The 18,468-nt window shown below is 48.4% G+C and overlaps 1 protein-coding gene and 1 long non-coding RNA gene across 3 annotated transcripts in view; one reads left to right on the top strand and one right to left on the bottom strand.

The window, feature by feature from the left end:
- The window catches only part of Znf366 (zinc finger protein 366), a 63,923-nt gene that overhangs the window by 9,676 nt on the left and 35,779 nt on the right, over positions 1–18,468 (bottom strand). The window contains exons 2-4 of one of the 2 annotated variants that reach the window (XM_087896822.1): positions 15,189–15,323; positions 10,542–11,878; positions 6,839–7,030 (exon numbers count right to left, since the gene is read on the bottom strand). In XM_087896822.1, coding sequence (XP_087752948.1) covers positions 6,839–7,030; positions 10,542–11,864 — 1,515 coding nt within the window. In that variant the 5' untranslated portion in view covers positions 11,865–11,878; positions 15,189–15,323. The remainder of the gene's footprint in view (positions 1–6,838; positions 7,031–10,541; positions 11,879–15,188; positions 15,324–18,468) is intronic. The other variant, XM_048441548.3, reaches the window with a different exon arrangement.
- LOC146891630 (uncharacterized) lies at positions 1,704–2,895 on the top strand. The gene is made up of 2 exons (XR_014997094.2): positions 1,704–1,956; positions 2,433–2,895. It is a non-coding gene; the product is annotated as an uncharacterized LOC146891630 (long non-coding RNA).

Here is an 18,468-nt window from a genome sequence, read left to right as displayed (position 1 = left end):
TTCTTGATTGGTGGTTGGTTGGGGAGGGCCCAGCCCATTGTGAGTGGTGGTCGTGGATTCTATAAGAAAGCAGGATGAGCAAGCCAGGGGGAGAAAGCCAGTAAGCAGCCTTCCATGACCTCAGCATCACCTCCTGCTTCCAGGTTCCTGCCCTGATTTCCCTCTGTGATGGGCTGTTATCTAGAAGTGTAAACTGAAAAAGAAACCCTTTTCCTCCGAGTTGCTTGGGTCATGATGTTTCATCACAGCAATAGTAACCCTAACTGAGACAGAAAAGCTGCCCTTTAGATCCTTTCTGAAAACCTAGTGAATTATTCTGCTGCAGATTTTCTGGCTCAATTCATTTAATCTGGAACTTCTTGGGACATTTTAGTGGCATATGGGGACATTATGCTTATTTTTAAATTTATATTGGACTTTAAAATTATAATGTCAGAGCTCTGTGAGTTCAAGACCAGCCTGGTCTACATAATGAGCTCCAGAACAGCCAGGACTACATAGAGAGACCCTGTCTCAAAACACAAAGCAAAACAAGACATTATATTATCCTCCAAAGTAATCCCAGTAGTCTAAAGGAAATTACACCGGGGGGCATGACCGACGGTCAGCTCTATTCTGTCTGACTGGTAAAGGAAGCTAGTTTTTGTCCTGTTGGCAAGCTTAATTTTTTATAATCAAGTTACCCCTGTATGACTGATGGTAGCTATTGGGTGTCACAATGGGGGTAAGTGGAGGCAAGTCAACTCTGAGGTCCCAAATGTGGCCCAAGCAGTTTTCAATTCAAAGGTCACTTCAATTTCCTTTGTAACCAAGCTCAGGATCAGGCACAGAGCTACAAACATAATACCCTTAATGAGTAGTTAAGCATTAGGCTGGGCGAATATATAAACAAGTCAGGAAATATCATCACCCCATACGAAATCTTAAAATACAGCCATTACTGCTCCTCCTCATCTCCCCACGAGCCGACGCACACATCAGTTTGTGAATTGCAACCCTCCGTGTCAGACAGGTGGAGTCAGGTCACAGAGGACCTGAATGAAGCACCCGTCCTCCATTCACAACTCACTCAGCTTCTTCCTCCACCTCTGACCCCCACCAAGCCCTGTGGTCCTCATCCGGAACACTTGCTCCTCCATTGTTCCCGGAAGAGTGTCCTCACATGACCATGCCCAAGTGTAGAGAGCCACACCTCTCAGACAGTGAAGAGGGGGTAGAGAAAGAGCCCCTGGGTCTGCTACTGATGGAGTCCTGGATGCCCTCGATGCTGGAGAGGGGCATTAGATCGGAAGGAGGAAGAGTGCCGAGGGAATGGCAAAACTCATTTTTTTTTTCCTCTGAGAAAAATCAGTAGCTGAAGTGAAGGCTTCCCTTAATCTTGAGTTGAAAATATAAGTGCCCTCCCAAGCGGGGACTGGATGAACGATCTAATAAGGTCTGCATCAAAGTAAGAGAGCCATTAGTGCAGGTGCTGCTGAAGGGTTGGAGACTCCACGACCATCCCTCCAGATGTGAGCCGCCCAGCGAGGGTGCTGTCCCTTTTCAAACATCAAAGGAACGGAAAGGGAATCTTCTGGCTAAATCCCTGCCAGGTGACCTGGGACTGAATAGAAGCTCAGCCCAGGATTCGTGGGTGGAAAGCAAAGATTCACGATAGACCACAGGATTTTGGGGAGTCCACCAGATGGCTCTCTGATGTCCAGCGTGCCCTTGAAACAGCTGTCACATGTCCTCTTTGCTTCAGCCTCCTTGCTCTGGCCTCCCGGTGCTCTTCCCATCTGCCCAGCCCGCGGTACAGGGCCTGGAGTTACTTGCTTCCCATGAGCCCCCGAGGCAGCAGCTGCCACCCAGGTCAGCTGTGGGCAGAGAGATGGAACAATGGCACTAGCAGCCACTTGGCTGAGTCCAGAGGCCCAGAAGGCCAAGCAGCACTGGACCTGGCTCCGGTTGCCTGAGGTGAGCTTCAGAGACAAGATGCCCCAGGAAGCTTTTTTTGCTATCCTGAGAGGAAAGGTCAGAGAGTTCCAGCCGGTCCAAGAGAATGGCCTCGGCTCGGCTGCCCTTCCTGTACATTCTTCCCCCTCTCCCTCTTTAATAAGAAGGGTGTTCCTTTCCTCAAAGGGAGAGGGAGGGAGGGAGGGAGAGAGAGACTGTAAACTGTCCAAAAGGACCGTGAGAAAACAGGAAACTCCGAAAAGTACAAGAGAAAGCAAGATGAAATCTATTTGTAGGCGGGCCTCTGGGGACATGCTGGGCATTGTTAAGCAGGCAGTTCATACAGCTATATCCTTCCTTCTGCCTAGGAGGAGGGCTTTGCTGCCAAAAGGCTGCTATCTGGTCACTGCCTTAACCCCCTCCACGCCAGCCTGATAACCCTGACCCCGGGGGCACTGAATCCCTGCAAACTGCCCAGCCTGGTCTCTCTCCTTCAGGTGCATCGAACAGCCAGCAGTCCGTTTGGGAGAGGAAGGATAGACCCTTTCCGAGGCAACTTCACCCTTCTGCTCCACTCCCGGGCCTCCAGCCTTCAGGCCTCTGCTGTAGAAAAGGCTGTAGATGACCCAGTGATTCATAACTTAGGCAGCTCCGGGCTTCACCCATCTCAAAAGAGAATTTGTCCCGGAAATTCTGGATGGAAGCTTTTCCTGGACCGGCTTTCCAAAGACGGCAGCTGGTTCTTTGCTATTATGGAGTGCAGCCACCACAAGGAGAGTATCCAAATCAAGGCCTGTGTGCTTACGCAGAATGTGGGAAGCATATTCGTGAAACATAGCTTAAGTCTACAGGCTGGCTCTCTGGACTAACTCCAGCTGGCTCCCAGCAGCAAGGAGTCTAGAAGTCGAGCCAATAGCAAGAGTCCAGAAGGGCAGTCATAAATAAATATATGACATATAAGTGTGTGTGTGTGTGTGTGAAAGAAACACAGAATGGAAAACTTCCCTCTCCACTAATTTTCCATCCTGTTGTTAATGCTTAAGTCTACAGCCAGCAAACATTTCTGCCCACTGGGGACAGCTGTTTCCAGTGAGAACGAGTCTGCGCCACAACAGGAGGAAGGATTTATGTTGAGGAGGGTGTTTTAATGGTGAAGATCCCAAGAAATTAGACTCTATTACCAAAAGAATCTTCCTCATTGAAAATTTGGGAGGAGCAGCAGTCGAGCCAGCTCCCTGCTGATGTGAAGCAAGCCTCATCATTTTTCCCCCAGCATGTCAATCATTGGAAGAGACTAACTGTCCTCTGTTATGACTATCAAAGTTGGGTGTAATTGCCTAGGCTCGTTCCCCATCATCGCTATGTGGTTGGCCAGACATTTGTCTCAGCTGCTTGAGAAGAGCATAGCAACGAACAAGTGGCCTCCATCTCGTCTCTAACCCTTCCAGTCCCCTGCAGCCTTCACCCAGGGCCAGATTTCCATCCCGCTCAAAGCATATAGGAAGCAAAGTCCACAGACCATCTCAAGACTACGCTGCCCTTCTGAGATGTGAACTGGGACCTTGGACTTTACAGATCTCTCTACCCTGTGGTTTTCATGCACACGGAGGAACCTACATGACATGTAACCCATACATGCCAGGAAAGTCTGCTGAAATAAGGAGGGGTGATGGTACCAAAGACTAGCTCAAAGGATGCCACGTAAGGAAGTGGGAATGAGAAGAAAAAGAACCTGGCAGCATGTTTTTGGAGCTTTCAGGAAATAAGGGCTTGGTCAAGGTGACCTACAGGGCTTGCTATTTCAGAAATGTCTAAGCATTGGAGCAGGGCCAGCTAAGTTTGATGAGAATGCCTTTTATCTTCCAAATTGTTTTGCCTAATAACAGACAACACTCTGTAGGTGAGGAGCTGTATTCCGGCCTTCTGAGAGAACCTAAACACCATGTCGAAGGGTCACCCACCTCCTGTTCTCCCTGTATTGGGTCAACTGTCTCTCATGTCAAAGCTGGGATTTCACTTTGCTACAGGATCTGGTGCCGTGGGCCAGACATCAAGAGCCTAAGCAACCCGAGAGAAGAGATAAAATGGAGTTTCTGAGCTACACAGCTGACTATCCATGCTCTTGGGACCACGGATGACGCATCATTGTTGAGGAGGAGAAGGGTGTAGTCGTCTGTGAACGGAGGCCGAGAACATGCAGCGAGAGCTCACTGCAGCACTAGGCCCGGAGGGCACTTCTCTGGGTACTTTCTGCACCCCGGTTCCACAGAGAACTTTCTAGATGCCTGTGTACTTCAGGTCCAAGAGACCTTGCAGATCTTCGAGAGTAGAAAAGCAGAACTGTCCCTAGATCCCACACTGCTTAGATTGGTTCTGCCCTGACTTCCACTCCAGACTCTCCGCTAGACTGTACGTCTGCACTGGCTTACCCTTCCATCTCAGGGGCTACCGCCCTCCCAGACAGATTTTCTCCTTCATCTATCTCTCCATTTCAGGGGCTTCCCCATACTGTATCTCTGCTCTGACCTACTCCTCTATCTCGGGGGTTCCCCCAGACAATATCTCTGCCCTGACCTACCCCTCTGTCTCAAGGGCTTCCCCCAATTATATCTCTGTCCCAGACTGTCCCTCCATCTCAGGGAGGAATATGTCTCTGAGGAATCAGAGGAGATACAGTACAGATGGGGGGTGGCCAGACTGAGTGGGTGTGTATTTCTTTAGGGAAGAAACTAAGAGGTAGCTCCCTTTATAAAACAACAATTGTACTCCAACCATCAGTTAAGATAATTAATGCAGTTTGTGCTTGACGTCCAAGCAGAAGAGAACCTGCCTGCTCCTCCACTATAGGAGACAGCAAATATCTGCAGGGAGAGCAACTGTCAATGCGGAAGCACTGAGAAGGTTGACGGAGTGAGAAGGAAAGTGGAGGAGTGTCAGAGGTGAGAAGGAAGAGGTCCCTGTGGAGTTCCATGACTAAGAGGCACTCATGGGCTTCTTTGTCGGGAGGGTCCTCAGTGTGAGTTAATGCTTTACTTACCCTTGAAACTACTTGTCCCCTACAAAGAAGCCTTTCCTTCCATTCCTCACTGGGCCCTGAAAGCGATGCCCCCCCGCCCCGGTCCAACACTCTACTTTCTCCTCTGTTAGCTCACACGCTCAAGATGGACATAATGTGACTTTCAAACAACAGAAAGCTGGGAGAAAAGAAGGGGAAACAGAAGCGGGTGGCAGGAAAGGGAGTGGGGGGAGAAGGCCCCTCTCTAGACAATGTCCACAAGGCCTAGGGAAGCTCTGGTTCCTGACCCCTCACCCTGCCGAGAAGCTGCCAACACAGGAAAGAAGCCAACTTCACAGGGGGTTCCTTCAAGTGGGGGCCACGCTACCGAGGGATGAAAGCAGCTACCCCTCCTGGAAGGAGGGAATCCAATTGCAGGGATACGAATTTGCAAAATGAGTCACCCACACTCCAGACAACACACGGTAACAGAAAAGGAAAGCTTAGATGTCCACACAGACACATTCAACTGTCTGAGGGCAAGGTTCTTTCTTTCCTGCTGCTCTCTCTTCCCGAGTGGGATGGTGCCCACCCCACCCCCAACTACCCAGGCCTGAGAAATCCTCTTAAAACAGCCCTGGGAAGTCACAGTCTGGTAAGATCTCATGCATCCTCTCGGCTGATATAATAAGAAGGAACGAAAGTGGTTTAATACAGCTGTTCTACAAAGGAACGTCGATCCTGGGTCACGTGGTACTTAGGAATAAAGGAAAAATACTGTAGAGGCTGAACTCACAGTTATTCCTCAGTTCACACAAGTGTCTCTCGGGTCCTTTGAAGAACTAGCCTTGGGTCCTTTACTACTTTCTCAGAATAATTGGAATTGACACATAGTAATTACACATATATGTTGGGTATAGTATGATATTGAGATTCATATGCTGAACATGTGGTGAGCAGATCAAGATATTGTCTTGATATTGGGGTTGCTCAAAACTTTTCTTTTGGAGGAATACTCAATAAAGTCTTGATAGCTAATCACCTTGCTATACTGTGGAACACCAGACCACATTCTTCCCACCTAACTGTATTTCTGCACCCCTACTAACATCTGCCTCCTTTCCAACCTTCCCTTCCTGGCCTCCAGGAACCCCTGTCTCAGCTCTGTTTCTATGATACCAATGTAGCTCTTACATAGAGCAAGGACACGCAATGTTTTTCTCTCTGTGCCTCGCTTATTGCACTTCACACTGTGTCCCCATTTCAGCCTCCATTCATGGTTGACACAGATCAGGGTGTTGTACCCCTTCTCTTCACCTCATCCTTTGATGTGCCCATAGGTTGGTTCCCCTGTCTTAGCTGTAGCTACAGCTATCTTCAGAACTAGTAATGTAACCACTGAGTATATCCAGAGAGAAGGAAGTCAGATACCCAGGGTTCTTGGGATATCTGCTTTCATGTTATAAGTGTGAAGACAGGAGGAAGGGAGGCAAGAAAGGGACAGGACAAGGAAGGGGGGAGGGTGTTAGATTTTTCAGATCCCTTTGTGTGCCTACTCATTGGCTTATAATGGAAACAAGGCCTGCCTGAGTTTTCCACTATCGACCAGTAGTGCCCCCATCACCTTCCTCCTCTTCCAAGTCATTCTCTAATGAGCTTTCTACACTCAGACTTTTCATGACTGTCTACTCCATCCCCAACCCAAGCACTAATGCACAGTGACATAAACAGGGACCGGGTAACAGCTGCTGTGATCACATGTGGCAGAAGCAGCAGCAACATGATGGATGTAACTTGGACGCGGCCACAGACCGGCTCTGAGCCTCAGTCACACCACCGAAGGCTCCCCAGGGGCTTGCCTGTCCTATATTTGCATAGCCCCGCCCCCGAGCCCTCCCTTCTTCCCACCTTGCATTTGAAAGGCTTCACGTCGGAGTGGACGATCATGTGCGCCTTGAGCGTCTGCTTCTGCACGAAGCTCTTGTAGCAGAGGTGGCACTGGTAGGCGCGGATGTTGGTGTGGATCAGCACGTGTCTCTTCATGTTGGCCAGCAGGGTGAACTCGCGCCCACAGATCCCACATTTGTGCTCTTTCACGCCCTGCGGGGAGGCGAGATTCAGAACAGTGAGTGCTGAACACGTGCCAGGCTTTCATGAGTGTTATAGGCTGTTCCTCTTCGACACATAAATCCACAGGAAGCTTGGAGACAGAAGTGCAGTTCGAAATGACACAACTTTAGCCATGTTAAGTTGTGATTTCCTGAGAGAGTGTTGATGATATAATCTACCTTTTTTTCCTGAACATCATAAATTAGCTCAACACTAGAAGAAAAGAAAACTACTGTTGTTTTCACTGTTGATGGGGCCAATTCTACAGCATCAGATTGGAGGATTAATGCGATTTTGGTAAGAGCACTGCAGAATGATATGTGAAATGAGTCTATAATCTGGCTTTCATGATGATGAAAAAAAAATCTAAACTGATATTATCATTTCCCAGAAGGAAGCCAGTGTCTCTCACCAGTTCTCAGTAATGGACTCGAAAAATCCCCAAAGAGCCATTCATCCTTGCTTCAATCAATTACAACGAGATAATCGCCCTCTCCAGTATGTCCCCTGGGTTTCCATAGGCCATGCTGACCCGTGGGGACCGTAGCTCTGGAGCCTCCTGTATGTAGTCCAGCTGCTTCTGGTGGAGCATTTTTGGCATGAGACAACCTTCTAAATTGGAAAATAGAACAGCAGGGTCGTCTGGTTTCCCCACTATCTATAGAACAGCGTTTCAAGGCTTATGTGCTGATACCATCCACTCAGATCCTTCCCAGGGACTCCCAGATAGAATGTTGGCTTTCTCGGCAACCTTCACTTCCCAGGAAAGTCCAGGGCCAAAGGTGGCCATCCACAATGCCTTAAAAACAATGTTAGATTTATTTTCTGTGTGTGAATGCTTGCATGTATGTATGTATGTATGTATGTATGTATGTATGTATTCCGCCTGCATGCCTAGTACCCAAGGAGGTCAGAATAGGGAATCAGATGCCCCCTGGAACTGGAGTTACAGGTGCTTATAAACCACCACGTGGGTATTGGGAAGTATGCTCAGGTCTTCTGCAAAAGGAACCAATGCTCTTAACTGAGCCGTCTCTCCAGGCTCCATAGTGACTTTTTGATACAGGGCCTCACTACGTTGCTGAGGCTAGTGTGAATTGCTGGGTTCCCATTCCAGGCTCCTGGGTAGTTGGGACTACAGGTGTGTGCTGTTGTTCCAGGCAAGAGACTTTTAAAAAAGAAGAATCAAAGAACCTTGGCACTAAAATGAGGATTAGAACCAAGTTACCAAATTAACGTCTTTTTTCCCTATTTATGCATGCATGACGTCAGTAAGCAACGTCACACATGCACATGGATCTTGAACTCGAGACCTCGGGCAGGGCGGTCGGAGCTCTTGCCTCTCAGCCATCTGGGCGGCTGTTGTTCCAAGTTAACATCTTAAAAATCCATACTGTCTGGTATAAGTGGCGTAAGAAAGGAGATATTCTAAGTTAGCGCTGACACTAGTCATAGTCTCACTTATTTAAGCTGGAGTGTGGGGTAAGAGATTAGCACTTTTTAGTTTTGGTGAGCCCGGAGCACTAAAGAGTGGGTTCATGTTTCTGTCCAACCATTTAGTTACTATGAAACCTTGAAGTAAGTTCCATGGTCTTTCATGGTGAAGATTTGTCTTCTCAAGATGAAGTGGTGGGGGATGGGCCCATAACTCCATTGGGAAAGCACTTGCCTTGTATGCATGAAGCCCCGGGTTGGAGCCTCAGCTATGCATAAGCCAGGTAGAATGGTCCACAATATCCAAGCATTCACAGTGCTCACAGAAAAGCCAAGCCTAGCAAGGCACGCCTGTAATCCTAGCACTAGGAGCACTAGGAGGCAGAGAAAGGGGGAAGCCGGGAGGCTCTCTGGTCAGACCCTAGTCAGTTGATGAACTCCAGTTCGGTGAGAGGACCCACTTCAAAAAGATAAAGTGGAGAGCCACAGTGGTGCCTGACATTGACCTCTGGCCTTTCCATGGGCATTTGCAAATAAACACAAAATAAAAAAGCAAATGAATAAATAAACACTTGGGTGCTGGTGCTGGGGTTTTTGAAAGACCTCATCACATCCCAGTGTGTTCACTTTTCAGTCGGAAGCAGACCCCAGTGTCCCTGAGAATCTGCATAAATAAGTTGGGAAGCACTACGCAAGCATTCAGTGAACTTTACCGCTCACTGCGTATGTGCTACTGAAAACACATTGTGTTTACTGATTCATAGGAAATACATGTCAGACAATAGGTTGTTTCTCCCACTTGAGCCTCATTTTCTGTTGCCTTGCAGAGTTCATGTGGTGGAAAATCAATAACCTTTGATTCCTCATTCACGTACACAGGCACCCATGGTGCTTTTGTGGCCAAATCTGAGTCCAGATCCTCTGCCGACAGTTCCTGCACTTGGCAGGCAGCTTCCCTCAGATGGTGTCTATAGGTGTCCTTTGTCCAGTAGGACGTATATCTCAGATGGTGTCTATAGGTGTCCTTTGTTCAGCAGGACGTATATCTCTGCCGCAGAGCCGGGAAACACTCCTAACCTAACAAATGGAGCCCAGGAGACCAAAGTGGCAGCATTATCACCTGAGCTGAGTAGTCCGCTCATGACCTTTTGGAAATAAAGGATGGCTTAGAGACCCTGGCTTCCTAGAAGCTTTCCTTGCCAAGAAAACCACTGAGGTCAAAGGGGAGACTAGAGGTCATGGGGAGCAAAAGTCACCTTTTGGCATCTCAAAACAGACCCAAGTCAGCCCAGCTGGAGTAAGATTTCAAGATGCCACTGGGATTTTGCCTATTTTGGCTTGATGACCTTCAAAGCAATGATTGCAAAGGAGGCAGAAACTAGAGCCTTGGGTCTGTATTTCTCTGTGAAGATCTGAGCCTAGAGAAATTAAAACCAAACAGCTTTCATCTGCTTCCTACAATAACACCACAAACTAGAAAGCCCAAGCAACAGGGAAGATTTAGTCCTGAGTGACTCGGACAAACTGCTCCAGTTTATAGCCACCTGAAGGAAGCAGGAGCCAGCCAACAAGCCAGAAGTAGCCCCTGCTTCAGATGGAAAGAACTCTCAGGGAATTCTCCAGAAGGTGGCTTTCATTGGCATAACCCGGACTGGTGGTGATCCCTAACCCTGGAAACAAAATTCCAGGGCTTGTTCGGCTTGTTGGGGGCTAAGCAGAGCTATCACGGCAGCCAGCTGCTTCCTTCATCCTTCCTCACTGTCCTCTCCCAATGTCTGCATTGGTAATTTCCAGTTCCACCTTCAATTCTAAGGCTATTCTGGGAAAGGCCTTAATTGATTGCCTACTGTCGAGTTGCTCACCATTGGCTGCGCAAAGCCAGGATGGCTCCCAGGACCCAAGCAAGGCGAGTATCTTAGGCAGGGTCACACAGGTTCTCCGCATTTTAGGTAGGAGCAGCGAGTGTCTCCCCCCCCCCCCCCCCCCACAGCTCCCTATCTCTGTTCCTTTCCTGACTGGTGGCCCTAGCAGCCTAACCCCCATCCCCACTGGCGCCCCTCCCCCATACCTTGTGGGTGAGCGAGTGCTGCTTGAGGTGATGGGGCTGCACGAACTCCATGCCGCACTCGGAGCAGATGTAGGGACGGATGTCTTTGTGCTTCATCATGTGGTTCTGCAACTGGCTCGGGTACTGGAAGGTCTTGTCGCACTCGGAGCAGTTGTACTGAATGGGGCCGCGATGCGTGGTGAGATGCCTCTTCAGCTGAGCCAGGGTAGGAAAGTCGAGGCCGCACTCCACGCAAATGTTCTCACGCCCGCTGGCATGTTTGGCCTCGTGGGCCTTGAGCTCGCTGGGGTAGGCAAAGCCCCGGCTGCACACGCGACAGTTGTGCGGTTTCACCTCGCTGTGCTGCATCATGTGTCGCTTCAGGTGGCTGGTCTGGGTGAAGGCCTTGTGGCACACCTGGCATTTGTGGGGCCGCGTGCCCTGGTGTGTCAGCATGTGGGTGTGCAGATGGCTGAGCTGCTTGAAGAGCTTCCCACAGCGGGTGCAGGCGTGCGGCTTGATCCCACTGTGGCCCAGGATGTGGGTCACCAGGTTGTACTTGGAGGTGTAGGACTTGTCACAGGTGGGGCACTGCCAACGTTTCTGAGCCCCACCCACGTCCACATAGTAGCTGTCATCGATCTGGACGTTCACATCCACCCTTTCCACCTTCTGCTTGGTCTCCTCGCTTTCCAGGGGCTCAACTTTCCGGGGTAACACAGGCTCGGGGGGCTGCTTGGGCAGGAAGGCGTGCCTGCTGAAAGGGAAGGGTGAGGACGAGGGCATGAAGAAGGGGAACATGAGTCCCGGGTGGACTTTGGGGTAGTAGGGGAAAGGCGGAGGCAGGAAGGCAGGAGGTGTCGGCTGGGGCCACACGGCACTGGGCTTCACCGGCTCCTGCTTGACGGGTTTGCCCCCCAAGTGCTCCAGGGTGCGGTAGAACTGCAAGCCCACATTGCACAGGTCGATCATCTGAGAGTCGCACTTCGGGCGCTGTGGCTGCGGGAAAAGCAGAGGCAGGTTCGGAGGGCCCAGGCTCTTGCTCTCCTCAGCAATGGCGGCTTCTTCCGCAGGATGGTTGTAAGGCATCTTTGTGGGCATGCTCTTCCGTTTCCGGGACCCTCCTCCCTCGAAGACCTCGGGGAATCCGTTAAGGTCTCCTGGAGGAGGTTCATACCGAAACTGGGAAAAGGGGCTTCGGAGAGCTTCAGGGAAGAGGTGTCTTTGGGGAACCTTCCCTCGGGGAGCCTCCGACTGAAGGCAATGCGGAAAGGAGGGGACGTTCTTCGCAGCTGCTGTGAAGGGTCCATCCTCATCTTTGACCATCTTTACTGCCTTCTGCATCCTTGGCAGGGTCCCTTTAAAGAAAAGGAAACTGTTGTGTGGTTTTGCTTTACTTTGTTTTCAACCTTCTTGTCGGAATTAGGGTTTGGGTTACGGATCAATACTAACTTATAAAGAAAGAGTAATACTTGTTTATTTTGACCCTCTGAGTTTGTCTAAACTCGGCTACTAATGTGGAAAGTACTGGCCAAGGAGAGTGAGATCCGAGGGCCTATTGTAAACTACAGAACCATAGACCTTCGGTACCGTAGAGGCTAGGAGTGGATCTGTTCTGGAAGAAACCTGAACACTCATCTGTCCCTTGTGTTGCCCCGTTCTCCCTCTATTTATGGTGAAGGTCCCAAGGCCCCTAGAGATAGAATGATGTGTTCAAGCCACACAGCTACTCAGACGAGGAGGACGAGGAGGAGGAGGAGTCGGAGTTGGAGTCAGAACTGAACGCATTCTGTTGCAGCTGTCAATCTGAGTTGTGGTTGTATCTATCCAAGATGTCGTTAATGTGCCTTATCCCTCTGTTTCTTGCATATGAAAACCGATTTCCACTGTTTGTGCTTGGTTGAGTCTGTGCTGCGCAAGACTAGGCTATCCAAAGACTGAAAGGGGCTAGACTGCCCGCCATGCTGAGCTCAGACATCCTGTGGATGAGCATCCACCCTGAGCAAGGGAAGCTGCTGAGTAAAGGAGACCGACATGGAGAGGAAAAGGATGGGCATTTCCATGTTCTGAAGTCATTCTGACAGCCCATACATTCTAAATCTTCAATCAGAAGCAATTTCAAGTTGGGGGATTCCAATGCTACGAATTTCTAAACCCACCCATTTGTTTTTCCCTTCATGCAAGTTAAGTCAAGGCAGCCTATGGAGCCTGCTGTGTCTCCCACTAAGCCAGATACCACACCATGGTGGCCCTCTCGGGCATTGCTAAAAGAACGAGTAGACCAAAGTCTGGACCAAGGACACATTTCTTTTCATGGACCTCCTTGCCATGTCCCTTCCTTTTCCGTAAAGACAGTGGTAGAATAAACCAGTGGCTGCTTCTGCCTTTTCAGTGAGGGTTCTTGTTGCACAAACCCTCTGAGTTTTGGTGGTCCTCCCTGCTTATTAGAGGCTCGTAAGGGGGCCTACAACATGGAAAGGCTGAGCTAGAGCCACTGGATAAGGGGCTGGAATCGGGACCTAAAGTGGCCAGAGGCTGTGGCTCAGGGTGGAGAATGAGATGGCTGGAAACATCTCACTTCCTAGAACCTTTGGTAAGACATTGAGTTTTTTACAACTATACAGACATTCTCAAATTATGTGTGGGATGTTCTTGAGACATTTGAGAGGTATAGTGCAATTGAAATAAAAATGATTTTTAATATTTGATTATCAAGTCCCTATACAACCAATCAGTTGAGGGGAAAAAATTCTCCTTATTATATAAATATTTAAACACGGTTTAAAGCTCTTCAGTGAAGTGGTCTGAGAACTGAAATATTAACAACACTGGTGATGGTGATGGTGCTGCCTACTACATTTAGGAAGTAGGAGGATGGCCCTGTTTTGTTGTTCTTTCTTTGGGCTTGGGCCTCAGTAATTAAGAAAGAAAGCTTGTGTATCCAGCAAATGCAAGTGCTACTTCCTTGCAAAATTCTTATTTACAAAGTGCAAGATCTCTAAGCACCCCCAGGCAACTGTAGGAAGTGATAGGGTTAGAGGAGGGGAGATGCCTGGCTCTGTGGCTCCAAGAACATGTAGGTGGACATTAAAACAAAAGTTGGGCCGTGCTGCTGTCAATAACACAGGCCGGAAGTGGGGACAGTACGGACTCCTTGGTGTCTTCCCATGTTTGCCAGATGGTCAGTAGGCTCTATCTCTAGGTTCACAGAGCTATAAGAGTGTGACCAAGAGTTTTCTAGATTAGCCTTCAGGAAAGACTATAGCATCAGAAAACGCAATAGTGATTCTCTGGAGTTCCGCGTTAGTCAGAGCTGCTTTCAGAATCCCTTTAGGGAGAGATTCTCTTTGGCGAAAAGGCCAGTGAGACCGAACAGGAGTCTTGAAGGAGGTAAGTGCCTGTCACTATCTGAAGAACCTACCCCAAAGCAAAGTGGTTTTCTGGTTTACTCTAATGTGGTTAAAATAAGCAGTTATTCCTAGTTTATACTAGGGAGCTTGATTTGAGAATCTGTAGCTAATGGGCAAGTTAGAACATAATGGCTTTTTTAGTGTGCTTTTTTAAGTTATTGAGAAAGTATTTGAAAAGTTGTGGCTGGGGATACATGCCCCCTCTGTTTCTATCACATGCTCCCTCTTCTATGGGGAATCTACCGGGACAGGAAGGTCATCACTGATTTTGAAACTGAAGATGTTTTAGTTTATTCCCACTGTTATTGTCTTGTTTAATATTTAGTTTGACATTACGAATTAGTCAACTCCTTTTTATACATCAATGGTGACACTCTTAACATAAACCTAACCTCAAAAGCACACACTTGCAGTTTTATGTTGCCTCCATTAACCTGGTAAGTCAAAGAAATACTTTGAGCAAAGATGCCACTATTATGAACAAAAATGCCACTATTACGTTGCCAAAGGTAGAAATTTTATGTATATTTATCCTGATATCATACTTGCTTTAACACTTTAAAATGAATGGCCTCCAGCTTTGCCTTTCTAGTCTCTCATTCCTGAAAGAGTATTTTATGTGCCCTAGAATAAAGTCAGTGACCCCAGGAAGTCTTAAAAGGCAGGGGATCCACCCATGGATGTTTGTCTGAGTCTTTAAAACAGCAGGCCCCTTCTGCCGAAGAATCTCAGGGAAACCTGCCAATCCCTACAGAGGCCAAGGAGAATTAGCCCTGCTTCCCCCTTGGCCTTCTTGGAGAGCAATCAACTGGAGGCTTCTGCTGAGCTACTAATGCCCCTGGCTTTGAGTGCCAGGTGCTGGAAGAAGCCCTAGGGAGTAGGAGAACAACAGCAGAGCTCAGGAAAGAAGCAATGCTGGGAAGGGGCGGTGCTGAAGGGCAAGCTCACCTCCAGAGATCATTCATCTTGAACTTAGTCAAGTTACAATTCTGGGTGTCCTCAGGAAAAAAAAATATTAATAGACCCTACAACACCTCAAATGTGTTCCACCCACATTCCCGCCTCTATTTCTAAAAATAGATACTCAGGCATCCAGGCAGCAGCAGGATTCCTGTTCAGGAGGCAAGGGAGACTTGAGAGCAGGCAACTGACTCTGAGACCTGTGTCTGGGAACAGCAGAAATCCTCTACTTGGTGGCCATCGCAGGTTGCGTCCAGAACGCTGGAGAAAACCAGCAGGCCATGAGGCAGTTACCCACCTGTTCCGTGTGTGTTGAAACAACACACAGAAAGAAAGAACTGAAATTTTCAAGCGAACACTTGTGGGATCACGAAAGGAGCATCGGTTTGGAGCCTGAGGGGGGTCTGGGCTTGAATGCTGGGTTCATCAGCGGCTGTGGAAGATTGAGCAAGTTAGCTTTGAGGTCTGCTGTTCCCATCTGTCAAATGGGAGCTTGGATATCCCCATATGGTTACAGGCTTAAAATAGAGTGTGAGAAAGTCTATTAAACAGTGTGCTCTTGAGAGGCAAGAGAGCAGACAGAAAGAGAAGGGCAGGGTCCATGATCAGTGGATTGATATTGGCTGAAACTTCTGTTTTCCAAACAGACACTCAGTCATCCCCAACTGGAATCTTAGCCTCTACTCTACAAGTTCAAAACCAAGGCTTTACTCTTTCGGCCTGTGTTGGTCTCGTCACAGAGGTGAATATGTCCACACTCAAAGGGTCAAAGAGCTTGCTAATTGCATCTAGTGACAGCTTTAGAGCTTAGGAATAGTTCCCCATGTCTCGTTTTTCTGTGCTGAAGATGCCCTCCCGCGTACATTAATACCAGACTGCTTAGGCAAGCAGAGTTGAACTGAAGGACTGGGAGCTACCTTAGCTTGTGTTAGAGATTGAAGGATTGTCCCTATCCAACCTTGGAGGTCGCTTGTCTGGGAGGTCCAAAGGTACAGTTGCTAGGACAGTGCTGGATCAACACTGACAGACCAGCTTCAGACCAGCTTACTGGGCCTTGTAGCCTAGTGGTTCTCAACCTGTGGGTCGCAATTCCTTTGAGGTCGAACGACCCTTTCGTGGGGCTTACCTAAGACCATTGGAAAATGCAGGTGTTTACATCACATTCCTAACAATAGTAAAATTATAGCTATGAAGTTGCAATAGAAATAATTTGTGTCACTACAGCATGAGGAACTGTATTAAAGGGTCACAGTGTCAGGAAGGCTGAGGATCACTGTTCTAGGCAGGAGGGAGCAGGGACCCGATCTGTTTTGTCTGATGCTATGTCTCTAGACTCCACCGTGTGCCTGGCTCAGAAGAGCTGCTCAGTAAGATGCTTTAAGAGAAGTTATTAGTTAGTTCTTGTATGTAAAGCCCCTACATGAAGCCTAAATGTGTGCAGTTATCTTATGTGATTCAGGTTATGGTGTCTTGATACATGATGAACATGATTGGTGGCATCCTCATGAGTTCTAGGGCTGACCCAGCCCTCCTATACTACCTGCTCTCTTACCCCCCAGAGGGCACGCTGCAGTTACTGAAGGACGTACTGCACACAGTCCCTTGGTGAGCGGTTGGTCCCTGGCTAACCCTTAGATGCAGCATTAGCTACACTGATGCTATTTTCCAAGTGCCCCAAAGTTCTACAGCCTAGCCAGGGAACAGATTCCTGAAAAGCCCAGAGGTTATCAGCCATAGGCTCCTGCATGGAGAGCAGTCTGTGTGCCCTCTCTGCACTTCTTTGCCCTTAGGAAGTTAGTCTGCTCTTCGTATCGATGGGAGAGACGACTGTAGAATGCCAATCGCTCAGTTCGTTGAGCAGAGAACAGTTGGCTCTCAATGCTGTGCTCTCAGTCACCAGACTCAGTGGGCACTGAACCAGGGAGGGAGGGATGGGGTTGACTTGTCTAAAGCAGTTTGGAACTTACAGTGTCTTCTTTGAGAGACTGTATTCATGGGAATCAGTTAGAAGGAAATAGGGAATGGGCGAATTTAATAATAGTAATAATAATAATAATAAATTTTTCCATCATGTGGATCCAATAGAAGTGCAAAGGCTAAAATGAAACCATGTGGAATTTGAAGGGAAATGCTTCTAATAATGCCCTTTCATTAGGAATTCACCTACCCTACCAAAATATAAATATTCCCCCAAATAAAATTACTGGTATTTTGTGGTTCTCATCTGAACTGAAGGTCATTCTAGAAAGTGGTATTACAGGAGTCACAGTGAGTCAGCATGCCAGGGACAGCCATAGCCCCACTCTTCCACACCGACTTCTGTGCATCCTGAAACAGACCAAAGAGTGTTCACGCTCGCATGAAAGGGAGGAACTGCACTCTTCATTCCGCGAAGCTTGCCAACGTTCTGTGGCAAGAGGCTGCATGTTAACAAGCCCTGTGGTTTGCCTCTGTAGTTTATCTTTGAGCTCCGCTCTCAACAGGGGTGAAGCAGGGAGGAGATGGGGAGCAGGAAAAGTGTGAGAATGAGAAGCAGTGCCCAGGGGAAGAAGGAGGGCGTGCGCGTAGAACAACAGAAGACAGGGTGGGACAGTACATCCTGCCTGTCCTCTCCTGGTTCATACAGATCCCTCTGGAAAGAAGCTCGAAGGGATTTCCCATTCTTTCTGAATCTAGATGGAGACTTTGAGACTTAAGATGCAGTTTCTAATGAAACGGGAGTTGGCTGAGTTTCTCGGTGCAGGTAATCGGAGGCAGCGGTTCAGTCTCATGTCCCAGGACGGGCTGGAAGTGAGGGGTCCTCATGGACATCCTACTGGTGGAGCGGTCTGTCCTCAGAACAAAGATTCTTCTGCCTTGTCATCCTCTATGTCTGTAGCAAGGCCAAAAAGAGGGGTCCAGATGCCTCCTAAGCAGACCCCAGCACCCTTCCGGATGCCTTTCTAGCTCCCATTTGTCTTACAAAGCTCATGTCTTCTACTCGTCTAAAGGAAATGGTTTGTCTGCTGAAGGTCACCAAAATATGTTATTGGGTTGTCAGGTCTGGTCACATATGAAACAGTTCATTGAATGCGCACCAGAATTCTTTAGTATGGGGCTGGCAAAACGATTCTGTGATTGAGAGAACTGGCTGCTCTCCCAGACAGCCTGGGTTCAATTCCCAGCACCCACACAGAGGCTCACGACTGTCCGTAACTCCAGTTCCAAGGAATCACAGGCACCAGGCACATGTGCTTCCCTTTCCTGGCCTCTGTGGGCACCAGTCCAGGCATGTTCATGGTGCACAGATGTATACGCAGGTAAAACACTCCAAACACATAAAATAAAATAAAAATTTAGTCAGGTGCTGTGGCACACTCCTTTAATCCCAGCACTTGGGAAGTAGAGGCAGGCAGATCTCTGAATTTGAGGCCAGCCTGGTCTATAGAATGAGGACAGCCAGGGCTTTGTAGAGAGCTCTTGTCTGGAAGAAAAACAAAATCAAACTAAAACAATTTTTTAGTACAACCAAGAGACAATGCAAAGCCAACTGGAGTTTTGTGTTGTTTAAAATCTCTAGAATCCACATGGATCATGGA

Source organism: Myodes glareolus, chromosome 15 (assembly GCF_982192425.1).
Source record: "Myodes glareolus chromosome 15, mMyoGla1.1, whole genome shotgun sequence".
Classification (NCBI taxonomy): domain Eukaryota; kingdom Metazoa; phylum Chordata; class Mammalia; order Rodentia; family Cricetidae; genus Myodes; species Myodes glareolus.
Note: the sequence above shows the minus strand (reverse complement) of the source record. Positions and strands in the feature narration are given on the sequence as shown.